The sequence below is a fragment of the Accipiter gentilis genome, chromosome 1, assembly GCF_929443795.1.
Source record: "Accipiter gentilis chromosome 1, bAccGen1.1, whole genome shotgun sequence".
NCBI classification, from domain to species: Eukaryota; Metazoa; Chordata; class Aves; order Accipitriformes; family Accipitridae; genus Astur; species Astur gentilis.
The window spans coordinates 16,228,270-16,250,962 of record NC_064880.1 but is presented as its reverse complement, the minus strand read 5'-3'; the positions used below and the strand labels follow the sequence as shown (position 1 = coordinate 16,250,962).

Genomic DNA, 22,693 nt, shown 5'->3' with positions numbered 1-22,693 from the left:
CACAGGAGGTTTGGTTGGTTTACATTCCCAGATTGATGCAGCCTCTTTGACAGACCTTCTCCCTCTCCTGTAAAGGTTTTTAGATAAGCAGTAAAACCCACTCATTCTTTTCAAGATACTCTGACATGGAAAGTCCCAGAGGGCTTTCTTTGACAATCTCTTGCACTTAGGATATTCTCAATAATGCCAAGCAATGTGTACTTACTCAGTTCCAATGGACTTAGCTAAGATTTGCATTTGATAGGAGGCACTTGAGACTTCAGGCAACTGAATACAGTCATATAGAATAAACAGTAAATACATATACATTCTGGATCTAAAAAAGTATGAGTCACGGTCTATGCAGAAAAGTACCAAAGACTTTGTAATGCATTGAGCATCATTTGCAGCAGTGGAAAAATAGAAACGCTGGGCCCAGCAAGCACCCACACTGCCTAGCAGATTATGAAAAGTGACATGTGAGCCAAATTTGAGAAGTATATACCTTATTTAATGATACTCTATACTGATTTCCATTCTAGGGTTATAATTCAGTGTTCATTTCTCCAAGTTCTTTCTGTACCAGTACGAAAAACTTGTCTTAATTCTTTTGTAAACTACCAGTGTAGCACATTCCCTTTCTCCTACCTCTTGACAGGTAGTAATAAGGTTCCACATTTGAGTGATTTCATTGGAAGGCTTTTTATATATATACACAGACACTATGTGTGTGTGCGTGCGTAATACATGTGTGTGCACGCACACACACTCACACACGGCCAGCTATGTAATTTTAGGTTATTTTAAATGGTGACTTCTGTACCTGAATTCTTTGTTTCCCAAAGCCTTAACACCTTTGTTAAACCATTTTAGCCATTTGTTGGCTTTCTGTATGATGGGGTTTAGATTTTCACCTATGTAAGTTGTGAAGACAGAGATTGTTTGGATTAACTAATTTAATCAAATTTCACAGACTCGTGAAGTCATGAATAGTATTGAGATGGAATACAGTTTCTTGGAGAAGGAACACTTACATCAAACACAGTTCAACTGCGTTCTGCTCCATCCCAAGTAAGGAAAAATAAAGTAAAGTTTGGTTGGCTATATTAATGAAGCTGACTTGGTACATAGATCTCAATCATCACTGAAAGAATGCTGTTTATCAGGTTCATCAAGCACAAATGCCAAAGCACAAATTGTTTCAAAACACCTCAAAAGTAATGAAAAACTGTTTTAAGAAAACTGGACTTAGGCACATACATTCTTTCATCTTGCTGTGGGAGCTAATATTTGCCTTTATTACTTTCAGGGTGTGATTCCAAAAGTACTCAGCACTGCCCTTGTTCTGATTCCTCTGGAGTCACCAGTAAAACTTTTGTTATCTCAAAAAGATAGCATTGATGTTGGTTGTTTTTTTAAAAGAGCTTATTACCTTGGTGTTGCAGAAGCATTTGTCTTGAAGAACTGACAAAGGTTAAAAGAAAACCCAATAACTGAACAAAACAGAGTAACAACCAAGTCTTTTTCTTGTTGAAGTAATGACTCATAAAAGGGTACAGGCATTCCCTAACCTTCAAAGGTTTTATTGGTTCTGCTTAGAGCTGATCATCACCAGTGATGAGGATTGTTAATATGCAAATAAGATAGCTGGCTGCATTACAACTATGTCAGGTTTCCAGGCAGAAGAGACAAGCCTCAGCTCTGGAGTTGGAAGATTGAGGAGCAGTGGAGTTTGACAGGCTCCCATAGGAAGCCCTATCTCAAGTAGCTGTGCTCTGGTTTTGAGGGTAGCAGGTGAGATATACAAAAGCAAGTCAGCTTTATATAAAAACTATTATATCACAAAGCACTTGGTTAAAAACAACTTGCTGCTTAGAAATTATGGGGACTCATCAAATGTTTTTTACCCAGAGTCTAATTATTATTTTTTTTTCTCTGAATTCCTAACATACAACTGAAGAACTGAGTTCTCTCTTGGCTGTAGCAGAAGCTAAAGAGGCAATCAGGCATTTATACATCCTGAGGGACACCTTAGGATATGGTAAGCAATCCAGAATGTCCCTATATCCAGAATGCTCAGAACAACATGTCTGCTGTAGTGTCGCTTCTGACATCAGATATAAACTTCTTCCTAGCCTACACCTGAATTTCAATATTGATACATCATGAGGGTACAGTTTAATAGCATGGTTCATTTTGAATGCACGTTACTATATTATGGAATATTTTACCTAAACACTTTGTATCACTGTCACCACCATTCACTAGAATTCATTATTGCTGCAAGAATCATCAAAATACTACTCAAGGTGAATAACTCTAGGGAAGGGAAATAGAGAAATGGATTAAACAAATTAATCAAAGTACATAGATACTCCAAGTTTGAAATTGAGAGCATTAAAATAGAGAGAACATATTAAAACCAGAAAAGTATTGGCTATATCGTGAAGAGCTCCCCATCCTCTTCAAATTCTCTCTTTCTACACACAAGACAACAGGATAACTATTTCTCTGAGGTTCATTTCTCATCTAAAGTCAGAATATCTGTGAGCTTGTACCATAATTACTCCAGCATCTAATTATGATGCCATAGACAGACCGTCGTGACTCAAGGACCAACCTGAGCAGCAGGAACAAATGCAAAGCAAACAACGTCTGTGCTTCCACAGCAGCACAGTGGCTTTAGCCATAAATAGAAAACAGAATATGCAGAAGAGAGAAAACAGACGAGAGAAAAATCAGAAAATGCATGACATTCACAAATACTCTCTACAGGTGAAGTGTTTTTAAGATTAGACTAAATATTCCTACAAGCAGTGTACAAACTTTGAAGAATGCAGTGAAGAATGCAGGGACAATTTACAATACAATTCTTCATAACAGAGGATCAGGGAAAACTTGTGGTCATATTTATACTGTTTCATGCTGAATGCATGACAAGGTACTTACATCCTGAGCTGCCATTCATTGGAACCAAAGTGAAGTTGGAGGCCCAGGGGTTACGCACGATATCCTGCCAATGAATGGTGTCTGCGAAGCAAAGAAATTTGTTCTGGCCAACGTACACCCCTCCATTCAGTATTTCTGCATAAAAGACAAGAGAACATACTTGTAAGACTTTAGACATAGAGCTGATTAAATCTATTGCTGCTTTGTGTACTGGAGAGAGAGGGCATGAAATTTAAATGCAAAAAATACTCACTGTAATCTCACTTAATACTCTGAAAACTGGAGGGCAAGTAGCTTACAGTATTTGTAAATAGGAACCATTTATTTATGTGCAGAAGAAACCTGATGAAGACAGCCACACAGTTGCTAGATGGGTTACTGGATTTACCCATTGTTCCAGTGTAATCAAGGATGGAACAGTACTGTTATTTGTGGGTAAAATAACCTTCAAGACTTAGCTGACTTTAAAAACACAAGCAATCAACCACACTATGCTGTATTTTATTAATCTGTATGAACACTTAAAACATACAATAAACTAACATGCTCTTCTGGGGTAGGAATCTTCTGAGCCCACAGTACATGAGAATGGTCCAGTCATCACAATGGCTGGAAAAGCACGTTTTCTGATCAGACTGTGCTGCTGTAATATCATGGTCCAAAATACTCAAATACTGTGATCCAAAACTACCATTATGTCAATGCCTTGCTGGAAGCTCTGTGTTGAAGGGAGATAGTTTCTGAGCAGATGAAAGTTTTTTGTTTTTTTTTTTTTTTTTTTTTTTTTTTTAAATTTTCATGTTTATATCAGTTTGTTTAAAAAAATGGCTTGTTGCTTTATCTTTAAAGACTTGATTTGTCAAATCTCAACATGAAAATGATCTTACAGTTGTTGGTTGTAGCACGACGATCTTCTCTGGAGCAATAACTTGGTTTTTTACCCTCTAAACTCTTGTTCAAATTCACAATTTCTCTACTTAACCTGGCTTTTGTATTTCCAAAGCAGAGGATAATCCATGTGACTTTCATTAAAGTTAACAGGAGTCATGCAGCTAAAACCTCCTGCACCGCCTAGTGACAAGAGATTCAAGCCTCAGCAAAGAAATGTTGAAGGTTAGTTACAAATGTCACCTTAGAATGACATTAAGCGGTGCTATACAGTCAGGAGTGTCACACTTCTCACAGAGACATTAAATCTTGACTATGGTAGCAATGATTAAGGTCATCTGATAGTCCTCATCTCCCAGTAAAACCTTTAAAAGCTGTAGTGGGAATGTTCAAGTTGACTAACAACAAGGAAGGAATTACTGCATTATTTATTTTTTTTTTAATTTCAGGGTTTACAGGCCACAGCATGTAGAGGAGGTAGCCCCCAAGAAAAGAACATATTAAATAAAGGATCATCTGTAAATACATCCTTCCACCATATTAATCAGTTCAGAGTACTACTATTTCTTAGAAACCTCTGGTTTAAAAGCTTGGCTTTTCATTGAAAAAGGGCTTAAAAATGAAAACAACAACAATAATAATAATCTTATACAGAAAAGAGTCCAGATTAGAGATATAGCAATGATCTGTCTGTATGATATTCTTATGATCCCTGAAAAAACCCATGCAGCATCTGTTAGCAATTCTGCTCTGGGGAAAAAGTGGGACTTAGAAGAACACTTGAAAACATGACTAGTGATGATTTCTCTGCGTTGTCCCAGCTATAGAGGATTACCTAATCCATTATGGCCCAGATTTTGATTAAAAATAATATCTAACAAGCCATGAAAAACTGTAAAATCTACATTCATAGCTTCTTAAACACTTGCACACAATTCCAAACAGTGTCACTATCAGTTGGTGCATCTGAACACCTGCCACTGGCAAAATTCACTCATGACAATACCTATAAAATTTTCTTTTCTGCTAGGAACTTTGAGGCATTCTTGTGTAGCAGGCAGCACCTCACTCCAAAAGTAATTCTAATAGTTTTCAATTTCTGGAGAAGGACTTTTTTCAGCATAAAAAGTAAGGGCACCAGAAAGTGTCCCCTCTGTACTGTAAGGAAAGCTGATAGCTTTCCCTGTGATTTATTAAAAGCAAACATGGAGAATGCTCTGACTTCCCTCATCACTGAATAATAAGCGCTGTTCCTGCTGCCCTTCCCCTAAAACATGACGCAGAATCTTTTTTTTGCCCTGCACTGTAATATTTTTCATAGGTGACAGGATTAAAGTTTACAGGTCTATTCATGCAGTGAGGCACTAATAAACCTGAGTACTAATATCAAAGATGGGCTCTTACAGATATTAATAACCCTGAGTTCAAAGTTTAGTACAATCTTTAAAGTATTGGTGCTTGACTCTTCCTGCTCTGTGGGATCCAGATTCATTCCCTTTCTACCTTCCTGTTCCAACCTGCTATCCTGCTTTTCTTTATGCTGAGTCCTCAGCATGTGTAAAAATCAGCACAGATGCATTGGCTTCACTGACTTAAACTCAAATGCATTTTGCACTTCCCTGCCCTCTCTTAGCAAGAACAATGCCTGGAAAGTCCTAATAAACCTTGTTACATATTAAGCAAATGAAGCAAAAATGTAATCAATATACGATAGAGTTACTGTAAAACGAACTCATCATCATCAAGTCATCATCTCATTTTAATTTACAGCACTGAAAGTGAGAGATAAAAGTTAAACAATAAACAGGAGGAGAAAGGCAGGCACCTCTGCCTGTGCAGATGAGCTAGCAAAGGAAGCCAGGCAAAAAGAGCTTTCTTTTCCTGCATGCAACACCTGAGGTGCCTCTTTGCTCAGCTTTTTCTGAGGCTGGAGGAGGAAGGAGAATGAGAAGTCTCCTAGTGAATTTTGTAATTTCTACTGTGAATAAAGAAGCTAGTTCCTGCCAAAGCAGCACTCAAAAGGATTGCGCACAGTGGAATGTATTTTAAATACCATTTTGGGGAGAGTATTCTTGTCTTCTAAAACAATTTTTTGTGACATTGGAAAATTGTTAGTCTAAGTACAACACTGCTGCCTGGGGCAGGCGGCACAGCACTCAGCTCTATCAGCTGCTGCCTGAAATACCTACTGTGCCATGCTGGCAGCAAATGCTACCCTTGGACTTCTACGCTGCTCAGGGACGCAGAGTTACAGATTTTGAAGCAGAAGTCCCTCTAGCTTTCATTGGGAAAAGATTTCCTTAAGGTGTCAAGACAATTTTGGATGCCTTCTTGTAAGGTACTGATGGCCACACTTAAGAGTACCATGATCTCCCATTTTGGCACTAGGGCTGCAGCTGGTGCTCTGAGCAAAGGAGTAGCTCCAAGGTCTTTTGCCACTCATTCTGAAGTGAATGCAAAATCTTATCTTTCTTATTAGATCTACATTACTGGCTTAAAAGCAGTATAATTCTGTAACTAGAGTTACAGGAAAATAAATCAGCAAGTACACTGGCCACTGACTTCTGTCATTATTATGCTTAATGCTGCCAAATCATAGATTCATAGAATCATTTAGGTTGGAAAAGACCTTTAAGATTATCAAGTCCAATCCAATTTATATCTGCATATTATTAAAATTCTATTAAATGGTTATTTATTCAGGAAGCTAAATCAGAAATGTATTATCCATTGTATCTGCTATTTGCTTGCTTCCATTAGCCCAGTGATGAAGCAGAACCATTACCACATAATTTTGGTAACCTACCATACAATACTTAAAATACTAACAGGGGAAATGGAAACATACAGGTCTCTGGCAACCATCAAACACAAGTATCTTACACTTTCCGTAAACTGCCATGAACATGGATAGGTACATCACACACAATTTATACTTAGTCTGCTGAGTTCAAAAAGGGGCTAAATTCATACCATCTATTCTAATAGAATGAGTTTGACCTGGAGTCAGTGAAAATGCGTTACCAGCCACCAGAAGCTTAAGATCACTGTAAATAAGGTAAAGAAACAGTAGCTTTGCAAGTGTGCTGTCTGTTTAGACCAGAGATATAAAGAACTCTTCTTCATCTGTTAAAAAGGCATTTTCTTCAGCTGACTTTTTCTTGTGTACAGTGTAATCCCTCATGGTCTGTTATCTAATTTCTAATGTGGATTAAATTGGCAAAACATGTTCACATTGTGCAATGTATCCCTAAGTGCAAGTAACTTGTGTGTGTTGATATGCAGTGGGGGCAGTAGGCACCTATTTAGCAGTAGAATCTGGTTCTAAAATTGTTCTAAAATTGGTTATAAAATTGATATTGCTATTCAAGGTGGCAAATTAAGAGCTCTTCCCTGGTGCTATGAAGCCAGCTGGCACAATAAACTGGAAGAAGGCATAGTGAGAGGGAAAAGAACCAGCTCTAAAGTCGGCAGAGAAAGGGGAAGGAGTTAATTAGGGAAAACTGTTGGGCATGTCCACTGTAACCACTTTAAAAGCAAAACAGAAGATACCTTATATGTTCCAAGCTGATTGTCTACTAAGGAAACAGCTGTCTTTTTTACACCATGCACAGGTATACTCTGGACATAATGTATTATATAACGCATGGTGATGATACCTTTAACTTCCAAGGTCAGCCTCCATTAGAGCTGAAGCATCTTTGCATGCTGACAGGGCTGCGTCTTTGCCATCATCACCCAGGTGATGGGAATCAGTTGTCAGATACTGTATCACTCTCAAAACACGGTCATATTTCACCCAAGATGCTGAATGCATTATCTGCAAATGGCTTTGGCCTGGAAATTTCATGCCAAACCAAGTCTTTTGATCTCTTAGCACAGCTGATTGCTGATGACCCACTGGGAAAGCACTTCAGGTCCATCATTAATAAGCTATGTCTTAAAGGGTAATGAGAACTGGGTGCTCTAGGAGACACTAGCTCATCCATCATCAATCAAGATCTGAAGTTTTTATACAGATGATTTAAGAAGAGTTGGACTGTGTAAAATTGAAATGTCACATTTGTATTGGGAGATGGGGGGAGCTTGGTAATGAAAATGAGAGTTTTAACCTTCTCCATTTCAGCTCAATGACCATTCTCAAAAGCTCATGGATGTGGAATCTGTGTACCAGCTAGAAGCCTCCGACAGCCTTCGATCTCGATTATACAATTTCAAGTAAAGATTATTTGGGTCATTAGCTAGAAGTCAGTTTCAAGGCTTGATGGTAACAGCAAGATATTCTTTATTTCTATCAAAAGCAATCAGTGTTATGTGCAGCCTGTGGGTCTATACTTCCAACTGCTGAATAACTAAGAACACTGGATTGTAGCACCTGAGTATAAATCTTCCAAATCTAGCTACCTATTTTGCTGCTTAAATAAAAATGGAGTCATTTAATTACCTTTCACTGAGTTTGATGGGGTACCCTTTTCACTATTTCACTGCAAATGTGTGTGAAGATGGGCTCACATGGTCCTTGTGAGTCATTTAGCTACTTCATTAAAGGACAACAGGCTCTAGTCAACCCTTTCTTTAGTGATCTCCCCAAAGAGAGTATCTGTTTCATGAATGGGTTCAGCCATATTAAACCAACTCAAAGATGACATTTGTATCTGCTTGGATTATTCTTCTGTCTGTGCATGCCCTGAATTCTTCCTTCCTGCAGCCTTATTAAAATTTAAGACACCAAATAATTTCGCTGGTTACTTTATAAAAGGAAACAACACTGCAAATTATCCTAGCCCTTTGCAGTAAAAGTGCCAGAGTTATTTGTTCCATGACTACCTTATTCTCGGGGAAGCACAAGTCTGTCTCAGGCTAATGGGTCCCATTTCACCTTGCACCCTGAGCAGTTACTGAGACCACTGGGCACATAAAATGTGGCCACATGGCCCCAAAGGGTTCAGGGCATGGAGAAAGTAATCCAAAATACTATGGAGGAGAGTAGAAACAGCTGAATCAAACAAGTAACACAAAACTGCCTCACCCATCCAAAAGGGGAGAAAACAGTTGGGTATAAAGTAAATTTAAGATGTGTTTCTTTTCACAAGAAACAGTCCTGTTCCTAAGTATACTTTTGTTTTCCTCAACACAGTTGGCTTGTGCTAAAGGAAATGGTCTCTCTCCATAATCCAGCTAGATTCACTTGTCCTAGCGGCTGCTTAATTTAACTCATCTTGCAATGATCACAGCAGCTTCTGCTTACTTGGATCTTGATTCTCCAAAGTGTTTAGGCCCAGGTTTACATTTAAATAATCTCCTTCCCCTCCATTCTGGAGGAGGCTTCCTGCTCCTATAATAATTACTCTGCTTTGACAACAGAGAATAAAAAGATGTACCGATTCCAACCAACACTACTTTTGTTAACCATACACCTGCCATCAGTATCACATATCCTTGATGTTAATTAATAACAGGGTAGACATAAAGCTATATGTCCAGCCTTAGCTCTAACATTTCCTTTGTAGATGTTAACTGTAGAAGCAGCAGTAGCTGTTTACAATGTTACCCACCTCATTTGTTTGCTTCTTTTCTCATCGCTAGCTTTTGAAAGCTGTTTAACCCTGTTGACTTTGCAGGTGAGGAGCTTTCATGTAATATGTTGACTCTGTTACAGGGATATTAATTTTCAGAAGGAGATGCTAATTGCCTTACTTCTTTGTCCAGTCAAATTCTGATCCTGATTTTAGCAGCCAAGTGCTTGACTACTGTTTTCTTAATATAATTTGGGGGTGGGGGTGGGGTGGGGGGTGTGACAGGTAGATTAACAGATATAAACCATAACATTTTAATAATCCACGTGGCTTCCTGTGGGTTTCTCCAGATCAGGGAGAGAGGCAGAAAAGGGCCTGGCGGTCCTTGTGGGTGGTAAGATGGACATGAGTCAGCAGTACACCCATGCAGTGATGAAGGATGATCGCACAGTGGGCTGCAGAAGCTGAGCCAGCAGGTAGGTCAAAGTGAGGTGATGATGCCCATCTGCTGGGCACTCGTGAAGGTGCATCTGAACCACTGGGTCTGGTTTTGGGCACCTGAGTGCAACACAGTTGTTGCCCAATTACAAGAGAGTCCAGGGAAGGACCACTATGCTGGTTAGGGGCTGGAGGACTTGTCATGTGAGGAGAGGTGAGAGGACCAGGGCTTGTGTAGCCTGAAGAAGAGATGATTGAGGAGGAGGGACACCTAACTGCAGACTGCCTCTACCTAAAGGAGGGCTATAGGCGAACACCGAGCTAGACTCTTCTCAGAAGTGCACGGCTTAAGGACAAGAGGCAATGGGTACAAGATGCAACATGGGAAACACTGATTAGACATCAGAAAAATATTCTTCACAGCATAAGTGGTTAAGCACAGAAGCAGACTGACCAGAGAAATAGTGCTATCTCCATCTCTAGAGATTTTCATAAACAATGAACAACCTGATCCTTGTCTGAAGTTAGTCCTGCTCTGAGCCGAAGATTGGACCAGATGACCTCCAGATATCCCTTCCAACCTAAATTATTTTGTCCTTCTACGATTGTTAATCATCTACTACCACAGTACTTATAACACTCAATAAGCAATCCATTATCTCCATTTTTATAAAAGCATACTTCATTTTAAACTTTTATCTACTGATAAGCATTTGGTGATGCAAAACACCCATCTGGAACATAACATATATTTAAAAGCATGTCATGCGCATATATAAAGACAGTACGTGCTATAGTATTTGAAATACAGAACCTATGTCACCACCACTGTCCCCCATTTCAGGCAAAGGGGACATCTGGACTAAGAACCATTACAGCTTTCAGCATGAAAGAACTGTCACCCTTCGATCTTTTTGTTAGCAGAAAGAAAATCACATTCATTTAAGTCACTGTAATGAAGCACTGATGAGTTTCAAATTACAGTTTATGGAGAGCATGACACATCACTAGCTCACCCCAGAAGGCACACTCTTGAGGTCTATAAGAGCAGCAATACACCAACAGTCAGAAATGAGCAGTCATTTCATTCACAGGAGCCATGACTTAACATTCAGGTAGCACAGCACTACCTGATGGGGATATCTGCGTCCCAGTTAGCAGCGCTTGCGCGTTCAGAAAGTCATGAGCCATTTCTGCAGTGCGCTGGTATGTGCCTCTTCAGTAAGTCCTCTGATAACACACTGTTGCTTGGCAGTGCTCACCTTTCAGTTATTCCAAAAACCATACCTCTGAGTATGGATTTCAGCAAGGAAGCACAGCTGCGGGCATCTGATTATTCAAAAGTTACTAAAACCTGCTGAATCCAAAATAAATCATCTCTCTTCTGCCCTGTTCTTATTCTTTGGCAGAAAGCCAGCAGAAGGTGCAGAAGGGGAGATGATGTGCAGCACACTGGGTGCACCAACAGGGCAAACAAAGTCACCCTGGTGTCCCAGCAGGCTCCAGAAAGCCTGGAAGCTCTGATGGATACCCCAGTACTGGAATTCATTTCTGCTGTCTGGTCACCTTTCATGGTGAGCATCCCATGGGACATAATCTGGTGTAATAACCCAAAGCAGCTGTATCAGCACTTGCCTTGCAGTCTTTCATGACACAGCCCCTGCTTTCTGTGTCAGTCATCCTTCAAATTTGTTCAATGAAGACTGAACAGACTTCAGTGTCACTTCTTCCGCCCTCTTGAAATGCTACCCATGCCCTATAGTTGCAACAACTTCTTCATCTGTCACACTCATCAGCCTCTGCAAAAGTGCAGCAACAAGGCACAACCAAGCCACCCTTCCTGGCTCACCATGATGGTTTCACATTCATTTTTCCTCATTACTTCTTTAGAGCTTTTGCTGTGATTGATGTGTTTCTCCAGATGAATGCTTTCTGCTCCTGAGGGGAAGTATGTTTATTTGCCAGCTCTACAACAACATGAATGGCTTCCAGCAGTTTCCTACTGCCTCCAGGACATTTCCATTGGCTGCAGATTCACCCACAAACTCTACAGAGAACCACCAGTCAAGAATTCCTGGGAGTAAGATTGCAGACTGATCCTTCAACCGTCCTCCTCTGCCTATGACCAGCTGTTCTGCTAGTTCAGAGTCCTGGTGTATGATACTGGGACCTAAACCTTACTGTCCCACTGCTCCAACAGGGACTCATTAAACCTCCTTCCCTCCCTGATCTCAAGGGCAGGCAGCCACAGTCAAGGGAGTCTGAAGAAACATAGGGCACCAGTGGAGAGAGTGTCCTATTCCAGGCCAGAAAAAGTAGAAGCTGGTGCTTGGAGCCACATAATAGATAGGAGGTCCACTGAGCCAAACTGAACCCCTAATGAAACCAGCTCTCTGCTGAAGACTACCTTACATTTCACATCATCTATGTGGGCCAAACTAGAGAAAAGGCACTGAGTGTACTTATTTTTATTTTTTCCCCTAAACTTTTTACAAAGTTCTCTTCTCATAGGATGTTCATATTTCTCCACACAGGATGAGGTGACATACTTTGACTGATACACTTCTGCGTTGCCAAGACAGACACAAGCATTTTAAATGCCTCACCTTGTCAGGCCATTTGCTATATAATATTTTGATCAAACCTGTAATGTTTCATGTCTGCTGGTGGCAGCTCTCAATTTATCTTTTCCATCTGCTGAGATATGTAACTGTGAGACTACCATGTCCCTGTTCTCTTGGCATCAGCTCTTTACAAGAAGCATCTTGGAAGTAAATGTTGCCCGACAGTTTGTCTGCCATTGCTGCTGCACCCTTTCCAAGCAGGCTTTTCAAGTGGAAGTCAAACAGCAGTAGGAACAGAAACCTCAGCAGGGCCAGCGGCATATGAATGCAACAGGGTTCCTTGCAGCATCCCTGGGAGCTTCAACTCTGGCATTATCTGATTATATATTTTTAAATTCTTTTCATACAACCACTGACAAATTCAAGAAGCCTGCTTTCTATCCCAAGCACATCTGGCACTCAGGCCATGCACTTGGCAAACAGACTGATGGCTTTCTGTCTTGGTGCGCAAGTGCCTCAAGTACATCCTGATTGGCATCAACATGCAGAAATTCCTTCTCCCTTCAAAAAAAAATAGTTAAGATCTGGATGTAGTGGTAATTTCCTCCATTTTCTGAAAGGCTGTAAAAAATTACTGGCTCTGTAGAGCCCTTCTCTTTCAAAACTGTCATAATGTTGCTTGGAATAATCCTGGAAGAGTGCCCAGACCCACATCCAGCTGCATCCTGCATTTCAGTACAAGCATTTGCATACAGGCTAGTAATTGGCATGCAGCTGGTTTTATGCCAGCTCCAGCAATTGCATAACCTAACTAATCTTTTTTCTGGGCTTGAAAGAGGAGTCTGTGTCCGCTGAGCTTAAAATTTCTATATGGGATCTGTTCAAGTACGCTCTCACATTTCCATGCCACATTGTTAACCTCTCCTGAGATATGGTGTCGACTCTTTGAAGAGGAATTTTAATTGAAATTTGTCTGAGGTGGGAAGTGCCTGTGCCTTTCAGTGGCTCTCCTGTACTGAAACTGTGCATATGACATGCTGAAAATCCTCCTCCCGCACAGAGGACTGTGAAGTGACTCTTCTTTGGCTCCTACAAGCCATAAGGACCTTGGATAGCATTTGCCCTCTCAGTGCTGTGCCTGGGGACAGCCAGGTAGCCAAAAGAAGGCCTGTAAACTGAGAAACATGCATGTTAATAACAGCAATCAGTAAGGACTTCTTTGTAAGTTAATGAGTTTGATAAGGTCTGAGCCTCAAGTATCCCAACTCCTATTTTTTCCCCTTTAACTGCAATAATTGCTAGGAGGTCGCTGTCAGTCCTGCTTCTTGCTTGTGCATGCACATTCAGTTCAGGTTTCAAATCTGACGACAGGGAACCTGTCCACGCTGCTGAGCCGCCAACCCTGTGGAAACACAGCTGATGTGCTCCTGCTAACTGTTCTCCCTTCCCAAAACTCATGTGCCTTCTGTGATCATCATGTTTGACCACATCCTTTTTGACCTTAATTATGCCTGTTTTCTGTGCATCTATTATAAGGTAGTAGTGATACCATGGCAACAACTAAAATGTGGCTGTCACATAAAAAAAATTCCAGAATTCAGGCCAATTTGCCTTAAACTATTAACACCAAACCAGATGCTTAGGTGAGGCAAATAAGCACATGTGAATTCATGCCAAAATAACCACTTTGGATAGTGGGAGCTAAAGGAATGGGTGACAAGGTCCTAAGCACAAGAGAGAGTTCAGGGTTAGTTCATTCACTTTTTTTGAGACTACCACCTCTCTCCTCAAGTGTCCTCCAGTTCTTCTGCCTGCTTTTAAATACGAGCCCTTCTCATCTGCCACCAATCCTGATTTTAAAAACACCTCATCCTACACATTTAGCTTTTTAAAAGCCACAATGAAAACATCCTCTTCTTTCTTTCCATCAATATTTCAATTGTAACCAACATGGCTGCAAACATTTTCCCAACACACCTCCTTCTTTTCCCAGTAAAAGAATTGCATTGAATCCAAGCTACTCTCAGTTACGATGCAGTAGATCAGGAGTGATGCTGTGGCCTGGAGTGGCAGAAGTAAAACTGCAGTGAGATCTACGCCTCCGTTAACAGAGGACATACTCGGCTCTCAGTAATGGCTTGTCACATGGTGGACAGTCCCTTTCTAACTCGTTTCTGCTCTGTACCCATACAATCTTGGCAGGAGCAAGTGTTGCTTTCCTTGTCGTATTTGATAGCAGAATACACTTTCTTCCTGAAAAAAGGATTGGTTTCCTTCCAGCATTTTACCACTCTGCAGTTAAACTAGTCCAAACAGTTTCTGTCAGGAGGCAGCAAAAGTGCAGTTTGTCCTTGTCTACACTCTAGCTAAACTGCAGCTGGCACTGATTGATGGTATTTATTTCAGTGAGATCATTTTTAATAATGTAGACAACAGGAGGGAAGAGTAAGTGCCCGGACCCACCAATTCTGTCTTACTAACTGCTATCCTTAGCATTAAGAACAAGTCTTAGTAATTTTTTGCCAAAGAGCTTCCCAAATAACCCTACACAAGAGAAGGAGAGCACACAAACAGACCATAGGCTGTGAACAGAGTCACTGAGAGCAAAACAAAGCAGCTGTTCTCCTGGCTTCAGGGCATGGCAGGGTAGGTTTCAAGCCTGAATCTCTGCCCCTGCATTGCCCATGGTTAGCTTTGTGGCTTTTCATACCATTGCCTTTCAAGGTTGATGCATCTCAGACACAATTTATAAATAAATAAATGAATAAATAATCATAAGAGATATCCTAAATGATAATTTCTTTCTCAGTTCACCGAGTGCTGTGCCCCAGTACTGAATAAATGTTGGTAAAGGGACGGGAATATTCATCCCATCAAATATAGGGGGAAAATCATATTCTTCTGAGTTATTGTAATGCTTTATTTGGCTTTAATAGCTTGTCTTTCTCTTGAGCTTCAGAAGTTGTTCTTGCTTAAATTGCACAGGCAGTCAGTGTAAGGCTGCAGAAGTTATATACCTGGCTATTCCTGGTCTTCAAGGGCTACAAAACATCTGTTGCTTGGCAAGAGCAATTAATTAGCAAAATTGAAAAGATGGTTCCTTTTTTTGTAAAATGGCTTGGATGAAGCAGCAGGGGAGGGGGAGACGACTCCAGGAAAGCCAAGCCTTGTGAAGGCCTGTAAGCTGTGTGCCTCTGGGCAAATTCCCAAGGCTGAAATCTCTATGAATTTAATGGTTCTTAATTCCACAGGATTTCTAATTACAGCCAAGAGAAGGTAAGGAGACGTGATGTAAATGTTTAAATGAAAATAAAGAAAATAAAAAGCCTAACAAATTTACTAGCTAGTCTCTGACACACAGCTCCCCACACGCTCAGCGCCTGGGCAGGTGCTCAGAGCAACTAACTGATTCCATAGACACAATGACAGGAGAGGAAAATAAAATGGCTCCCAAACCATCCTTCCCACACCTCGTTAGAGGCTGCCTCCTAATGAAGGTGGCCTTCTCTTTCAGTCCACCTCCATAGGTCTGACAAACTTTGGTGGCTACAAGCAGCTGCATCCTGGAGCTTCCCTACGTTCATAAGAAAGTCTCCTCCTTCCCATCCCAAATTGTCCCATATGCCAGCTCCCTGCTCTTCTGCAGGGTCTTCTCCTGGCTTTGGGGCTCCCTCACAGCCTCCCTGCATGCCCCACCCTGCCCTCCAAAGGCACACGGGCACACACACGGGGGGCTCTCAGCCAGGGACGTGTTGGTCCCAGAGCGCTGCAGGGAAGCAGCCTTCCTCGTCACTACAGCCTTCCTCCCCCTGCCCCACCGCAGCCTCTGCTGCACAGCATGTGGCACCCACACGGGAGCTGCTGCCAGAGCACCCTCCCCTGTGTTGCCCTGCCCATTTCTGCCTGTTCTCTGAGCCACAGAAGACAGCAAAAGCCTAGTGGTCTCACCCATGGAGAAGAGAGGCAGTTTGTTAAAAGCCATCACCGATGTCTCACCTACTCTATTAAAAGCTGTCATTTTCCCATCGCGACCTCGAATTAATATTCCTACTCCTGCCGGGCGAGGGGCCTCACGGTCATCTGGGGAATCCTGGTGCTGCAAAGCTTGTCAGACAAGAGGACAGAGAGAAGGTGGGTAACTCCACCGAGCGCTTGGCAGGGAAGGGATTGAAAAGGGCAGTTAGGCTGAGTGCTGTGGTATGAGCAAAATCTTTTCCAGGGTTTTAAGCCCATTAATCACTGGCCTTCCCATTTTAACATACACAAGGATCTTGCCCTTCCCTTTTTCCCCTGTTTTACACCATTTTAGAATTAAATTCTTAGAAAAGGGTCCTGCGAATGACCCATGTGTCAGATGGAAACACCTGTATATCACTAGCAAGGGACAAGCAAACAATCCCCTGAGCTCTGCAGACACAAGCACCTGTGGAGAAATCCCACCAGGAGCCAAGCCTGGGGCACAACACAGTGGTGCAGCATCGCTGGCCATTCCCACTGACAAGCCAGACAATGTGCCACATCACACAGCACTCCAGCCCCTCTGCCTCTGGGTTAACCCAAGAGGGGATGAAGGAGGTAAAAAAGTCTCCACAAGGCACAACATAAAATTCAACCTTGGTCTTCTGGGCCGTACCATTAGTACAAATCACAGCCTGCACATGAACAAAACCATCTCCTCGCACACAGAAAAAGGGGAAATTCCTAAAACATGTAACACATACGAACCTCTGATGATGTACCAGAGCAAGAGGTACCACATGCAGAGGCACGTCTGAGTGACCTCTGGAAATGACACTGCTGGTACATGTGCATTTTGGAAAGAGCTAGTATTCTCAGGTGAATTGGACCAACGTCCACTTAAAACCACACTGGTAATAACAGAATTCTGAATTTTGGGGTTTTTTTTTTGCTTTTTAAGGGACTTTTTTTTTCCCCCCAAACAAAGTTATCCCACTACTGACAGTGTCAGTCTCCTGTCTCAGCACCCGTCTAACTTAATACCACTCAGTGGCGCAACAAAGCTCCCATGCTGGGGCACTGCATGGGGTGCGCGTGTGTTGCCAACTCTGGTCTGCAGTATTTGGATGTTTGGTTGGTTTTCACTCAAAAGCTGCCAGGTGATTTCCAGGGGAGCTTAGCATTGCTAAGAATGGTAGAAGGAATTTTTGCAAACAACCAGCAATATTTCTCCTCCCCTTTTCCCAAGGAAACACCATAGTTTGACAAGAGGAAGCACGTTCTTTACGATGGAGCTCGGTGCTCAGGCCTAGCACAGCAGCACTGCACAGGTCACAACCAAAGCAGACCCCAGCTGAGGTTGTGCAAGAGGGGAAAAGCATCTCCACTGCATCCATCTTTCCTATGAATTTGCCTTGTGTGAGACTGTCTCTGAGGAGGTAGGCTGGACCATCGGGGCAGGCAGAGTTGGGTGAGAGCAAGAACTGGGATAAGCAAGCTAAGCTCAGGCTCGTCTTCCTCCTCAAGCCCTGTGAAGTGCTCCACCTGCCTGAATGTAAGCTCAGCCTGAGTTAGCTCAAGCCTTGCCCCTTCCTGTAATGTGAACAGAGGAGAAAATGTCCTTGACTGCCTGCCAGCACTTGTCACAAGAGGGACAAAGTAATCAGGGCTCCAGCAGGCACTCTGAGATCTCTGGATTCACACGTTTACTGGTCTAGGATGCAAAATATAGCTCCGAGCAGCTCTAAGAGTATGCTGTCAGTGTCATCAGGACCCGACAGCTGCTGCCACGGGTGCTGATGCCTCTCCTGCACTTGTTTTTCTTCACCTGCTTCTGAGTTATGGAAGAGGTGATTTAAGTCCAAACAAGCTTAAACCTGAACTTTCTGTTCACAGTTACCTAAATCTGACACAGAGATGGTAGCTGGTTCAACAGACAAATGCAACCACTAAAACACCAGCTGCTTTTCTCAAGTACAGCATGTACTATACTGGACATGAACACTGCATCAGGCTGAACTCTCCTGGATGCTGCCCGCTCTCCCTGTACCACACAGTATATTGGTAATGGCATCTTACTCAGGCGTCAAATCATCTGGCAGAGCAGACAGAAATCAGAAGTCCTGGCAGCTCTTACCTGCATCTAACTCTCAGTGTGCCCCGTTGAGACTTGAACTTGCATCCTTCAAAAGGGCAGTGCCAGCATGCCACAGTAGCACCCATACTGTAAATTAAACATACCATATGGCATATAGGTACTTGGAGGGGTCTTCAAGAAAGCTCAGCTAAGAAAAAACATAAAGGTACTCACTGCACTTATTTATAAGAAGACAGAAGGAGAATATGGCCACACATCAAATAAACAGCAGAACAACCTTGCGATGATGAAATGACCACCTATAACTACAAATTTAGGAATTCTTTTCTTTGGTGATTTTGATTCCTTTTCAGGAATAATTAACCTTTCCTAGCATATGAACTGCTTCTTGCCAGACAAGAATAAACAGAAGACTAAATATGTCTCAAGGCTGAAAAAAAAGAATCAGATCAGTTCTGTTCAGTCATGGGGTTCCTGTACATTTTCCCTTTAAACCCATAACTCAGTTTTGTATTTACTTTGTTAATTAAAACAGATTTATTAAATTTGTAACTTAAAAATCCAATAAAGAAGAAGCCACCATAGGCAAAAGCATTTCCCTTGGTATAGCTGTTACAGTAGGCTATCAATCAGCTACGAACATGGATACACAAATTGACTGTGCCTATCAGAAAATGATAAAACAACATCCCACTGATGTAGGAAAGTTTTGCTTATCAGCAGCATGTGCCTTTAATCCACAAAATATAGAATTATGTTCCATAGAGGTAACTTCAAGGATGAGGTGTTTTTCCTCTGAGGTACTCCCCACACTACATTATTATTATTCCAGTAATACTTATCTCAGAAATTAATTCAATGCAAGTATCCAGGATGCAGGGAAGTTGGGAAAAGATAGCAGTCTATACATAAGGGATACCAAACCCATGCTGTTCTTTACCTCAGATTTTTTCCAATAATTTTGAACTGTTCATTAGATAACCAGTGCTCTTTGCCTGAGCAAGACACTGAACTAAAAAGAAACCCTGAAGAGAAATAGTGCAAACCTGCCCTGAGAGCTTTCATGTGCTTCCTGTTGCTAAGGGGTACGACGAGCGCTTGGTCTGGATAAATATATCACCGGGCTCTTTTGAAGAGCCTGTTGGGCTAGACAGGAGGTATGGCAGAAACTGGATGGGATGTTAAGATGCATTTCTTCTGTACTCGTTTCTCACTGCTTGAAAAACACATAAGAAAGAGAGAGAAGTCTTTAGCTTTTAACCTTGCTGTATAGTTGCGGAAGGATGTACCAACTTCAGAAGTTTCTGTTTGTTTGTTGATTCATTGTGTAATTAACCTTGTGCTTACGACTCAATGAATTGCTAAAAAACCCTGTGTATGTGTCAGTGCCTTTCTAAATAAAATACATTCAGTGTTCTTAAATGGTATTGTACTAGCAACAGTAAAAACCAAAGCCTGGTCTAATCATACAAATTATTACAGTAAATATTTAAGGACTGAGTACGGCTTTTGTGTGGTACTAAACAGTGGTAACACGTAAGAGATGAAACTTGTAATGAACCTTACACATTCTCTTGCATGAAAAATTAACTTTTAGGCTTAGAGTTTCTTCAATCCCCATGCGAGTGAGATTTCGCAAAGACTACAAACATCTTTTGCTGTAGCTCCCAAATGTTTTCATTTATTTGCTGTGATTGTTTGCACAAGTAAATTCCTGCTCAAAAGAAAACCAGAACGTCTCCGAGACGCACATAGAAGAGCTTGTGTATCACTTCAAACCAGAAAAATCCATGTGGATGACCTGAAAAGTCTCTCACTGCCTATTTCAGCGTATGGGAGTTTCAATCAACCCACCAGGGACCAGGAATGAATGCCATGATGAGCATGACCAGCCACCATGCCCTTCAAATAACAACTAGATTTAACTCCACTGCAATGGTTTTATCAGGACCTCCTAGCTAATCCTGATCAGGAAAAATATCTATTGTGTTATTTGGATTGAAAGATAAAATCATGTAAAAAAAAATTTTTACAGTGATACACCAACAGGGCATCAAACTGGCTGCAAACTATCACAAGCCACAGTTACACCAAGTATAGGTTTTTATGTATTCTTGATCCAGTGGGTCTCACACCTATTTGCACAGCTGAGGAACACACCTTCCTACAATTTCAAATGTTCTTTACAGTATTTTAATTTGAAACAAATATAAGACAAACCTGGGTTACTTGAAGAGATTTCTACCGGCACTGAAGTTTTTATTTGCTGAAATGTATCAGTACTCGTATATATTATTAATATAGCACTTATTAAAATGGACTTGAAGGCTAATAAATGGAGTGACCCTTTTAAAGGCCAATAAAATGCACCAAGGCAAATAAAAAATACAAGAAACTCACGTCAATTTTAAAATAATCAAGGTCTTTAGGAAAACAAATTAATACCCAAATAACTGTCATTCCTGAACTGTTTCTTAGCCAAGATAACTTTGTGACTCAGCTGCCAGCCTGGCAATTAGAAATTGGCAAAGTACCTGATTGATACAATAACAGCACTTAAATTAATGAAGCAGATAACGCCTATAATCAAGGAGAAAAACCTTGAAAGGGTCTAGGTAGCATGTTATTACACCACAAAAGAGTTGATTTGTTTTGATTTCAGTTGTGCCTCAATATGTTTACTAAATGTGGTTCATTTTATACGGACTTTCATCTCTTTATGCACACAGCAACTAAAACGCCAACTTGGTTAATGATAAATCCCAGAGAGTTTTCAAGTTTATGGGATGTGGAACCTATAGAAAATTTCATTTGCCTCTTCCTAAAAGCTGTTGCTGACTATTTAGTGGCAATCAGTTGGCAGACCAGAATTTCATAACTATTCAGATCTGCTGCAGATAGAAAATGAACTGATGGATTTCTATGTCAAAATGAGCTCTCTGGAAACCGTCCCCTTTTCTCAGTGACCTCAAATTCTGTTCTTGAATGTTTCTGACCACTTAGCACATCCACAAATCTATGAAAACATGCAGTATTTTCATTTATGACGGATTTTAAACCATGCCTGGTGACACATTAGCACAGTGCCTCTTCGCAGGGATGGGAACTTTCAGTGGACTCCAGTGGAGCCGCGCAGGCTCTCGTTGGGGAATATTTCAGGGCTTATTGCAATTGGCCTTTTGCCAGCTTCCCACAGAGAAAGATGGACTAACTGGAAGATATATCACCAGACCCTGATACTTCATATTTCTCCATCACTGGCAGGACCCTCATCCTTCAAAAGTCCATTTCAAACTCAGCTGTCTGAGAAGAATGAAAAATCATTCTTCTAAAAAGTCTAAGCAAGTAAAAAAAGATAAATGGATTTGATCCAATTTAAAAGTTGTTGAAGATGTAAAATGACATGAGAAGACACAAGTACTAGTTTATTTAGGACAGCAGCCTAAGGCATGGGCTTCCCATAAAGGGTAAACGCAGGCAAGCAGTCTTTTCCAAAGTTTTACTTCTATAAGGGATTCATATTAGAGAGATAACCTTGGTATAGATATGATGTCCTTTGCTCTAGCACCTGTCACAGATCCACTTTCTTGTCTTGCCAAGCTCTCAAGGGGCATGCCTGCTCTCTGGAGTAGCAAAGGGAAGGCATCTGTCAGAGTGCCAGAGGCTGTCGTTAAAAACAAATGGAGAAATAACAACAAAATGAAGAAACGCCTAGTGCTTGGGAACCTCCGCCAAAACCTCTCCGGTTTAAGATGTCACTATTGCTGTAACAAAAGGACTAGATGAAACGCACTTATACATGCCAGTGTTGATACCTTCATAAATTGTTGGATCAATTCCTAGTTGTATTAATAATCTAGTGCTCTGCTGTATTCAGAGAGTAAATACCACGGCTCAACCCCCCAAAAAAACTTCATAAGCCCTGCTAAGAGTATATTGTTCAAATGATGCAAAACCATGCCTTTTATCAAATATGTAAACTAAATATGACACCTAAGCCTTTAAAATCAAATGTTATGCTTTTCTTCAGTTTATTTATACTGACAAGGGTAAACAGCAACAGGAATCTACCAAAAAAGGAAGTGGGAGAGAAAAGAGCTATTGTGCAGGCACTCCAAGCTTTGAAAGACTGACTCCGCATTTATATTATGCAGACAGGGGAAACCCAAAGGATTCAAAGTCTAACACCTCCCCTTCCTGTAATACAGGCAGATTACATGATCAACACATTGTAACAGGAAGGATCCATTCAGATCACATCTGCCATAAATATATGGACACGCAACACAATAACGAGCTATTTG

General features: G+C 41.2%; 1 protein-coding gene across 9 annotated transcripts in view; it reads right to left on the bottom strand.

The window, feature by feature from the left end:
• Positions 1-22,693, bottom strand: part of ERBB4 (erb-b2 receptor tyrosine kinase 4) — a 645,972-nt gene that overhangs the window by 214,900 nt on the left and 408,379 nt on the right. For all 9 annotated transcript variants that reach the window (XM_049809033.1, XM_049809016.1, XM_049809051.1 and 6 more), the window contains exon 4: positions 2,929-3,063. In XM_049809033.1, the coding sequence (XP_049664990.1) occupies positions 2,929-3,063 (135 nt within the window). The remainder of the gene's footprint in view (positions 1-2,928; positions 3,064-22,693) is intronic.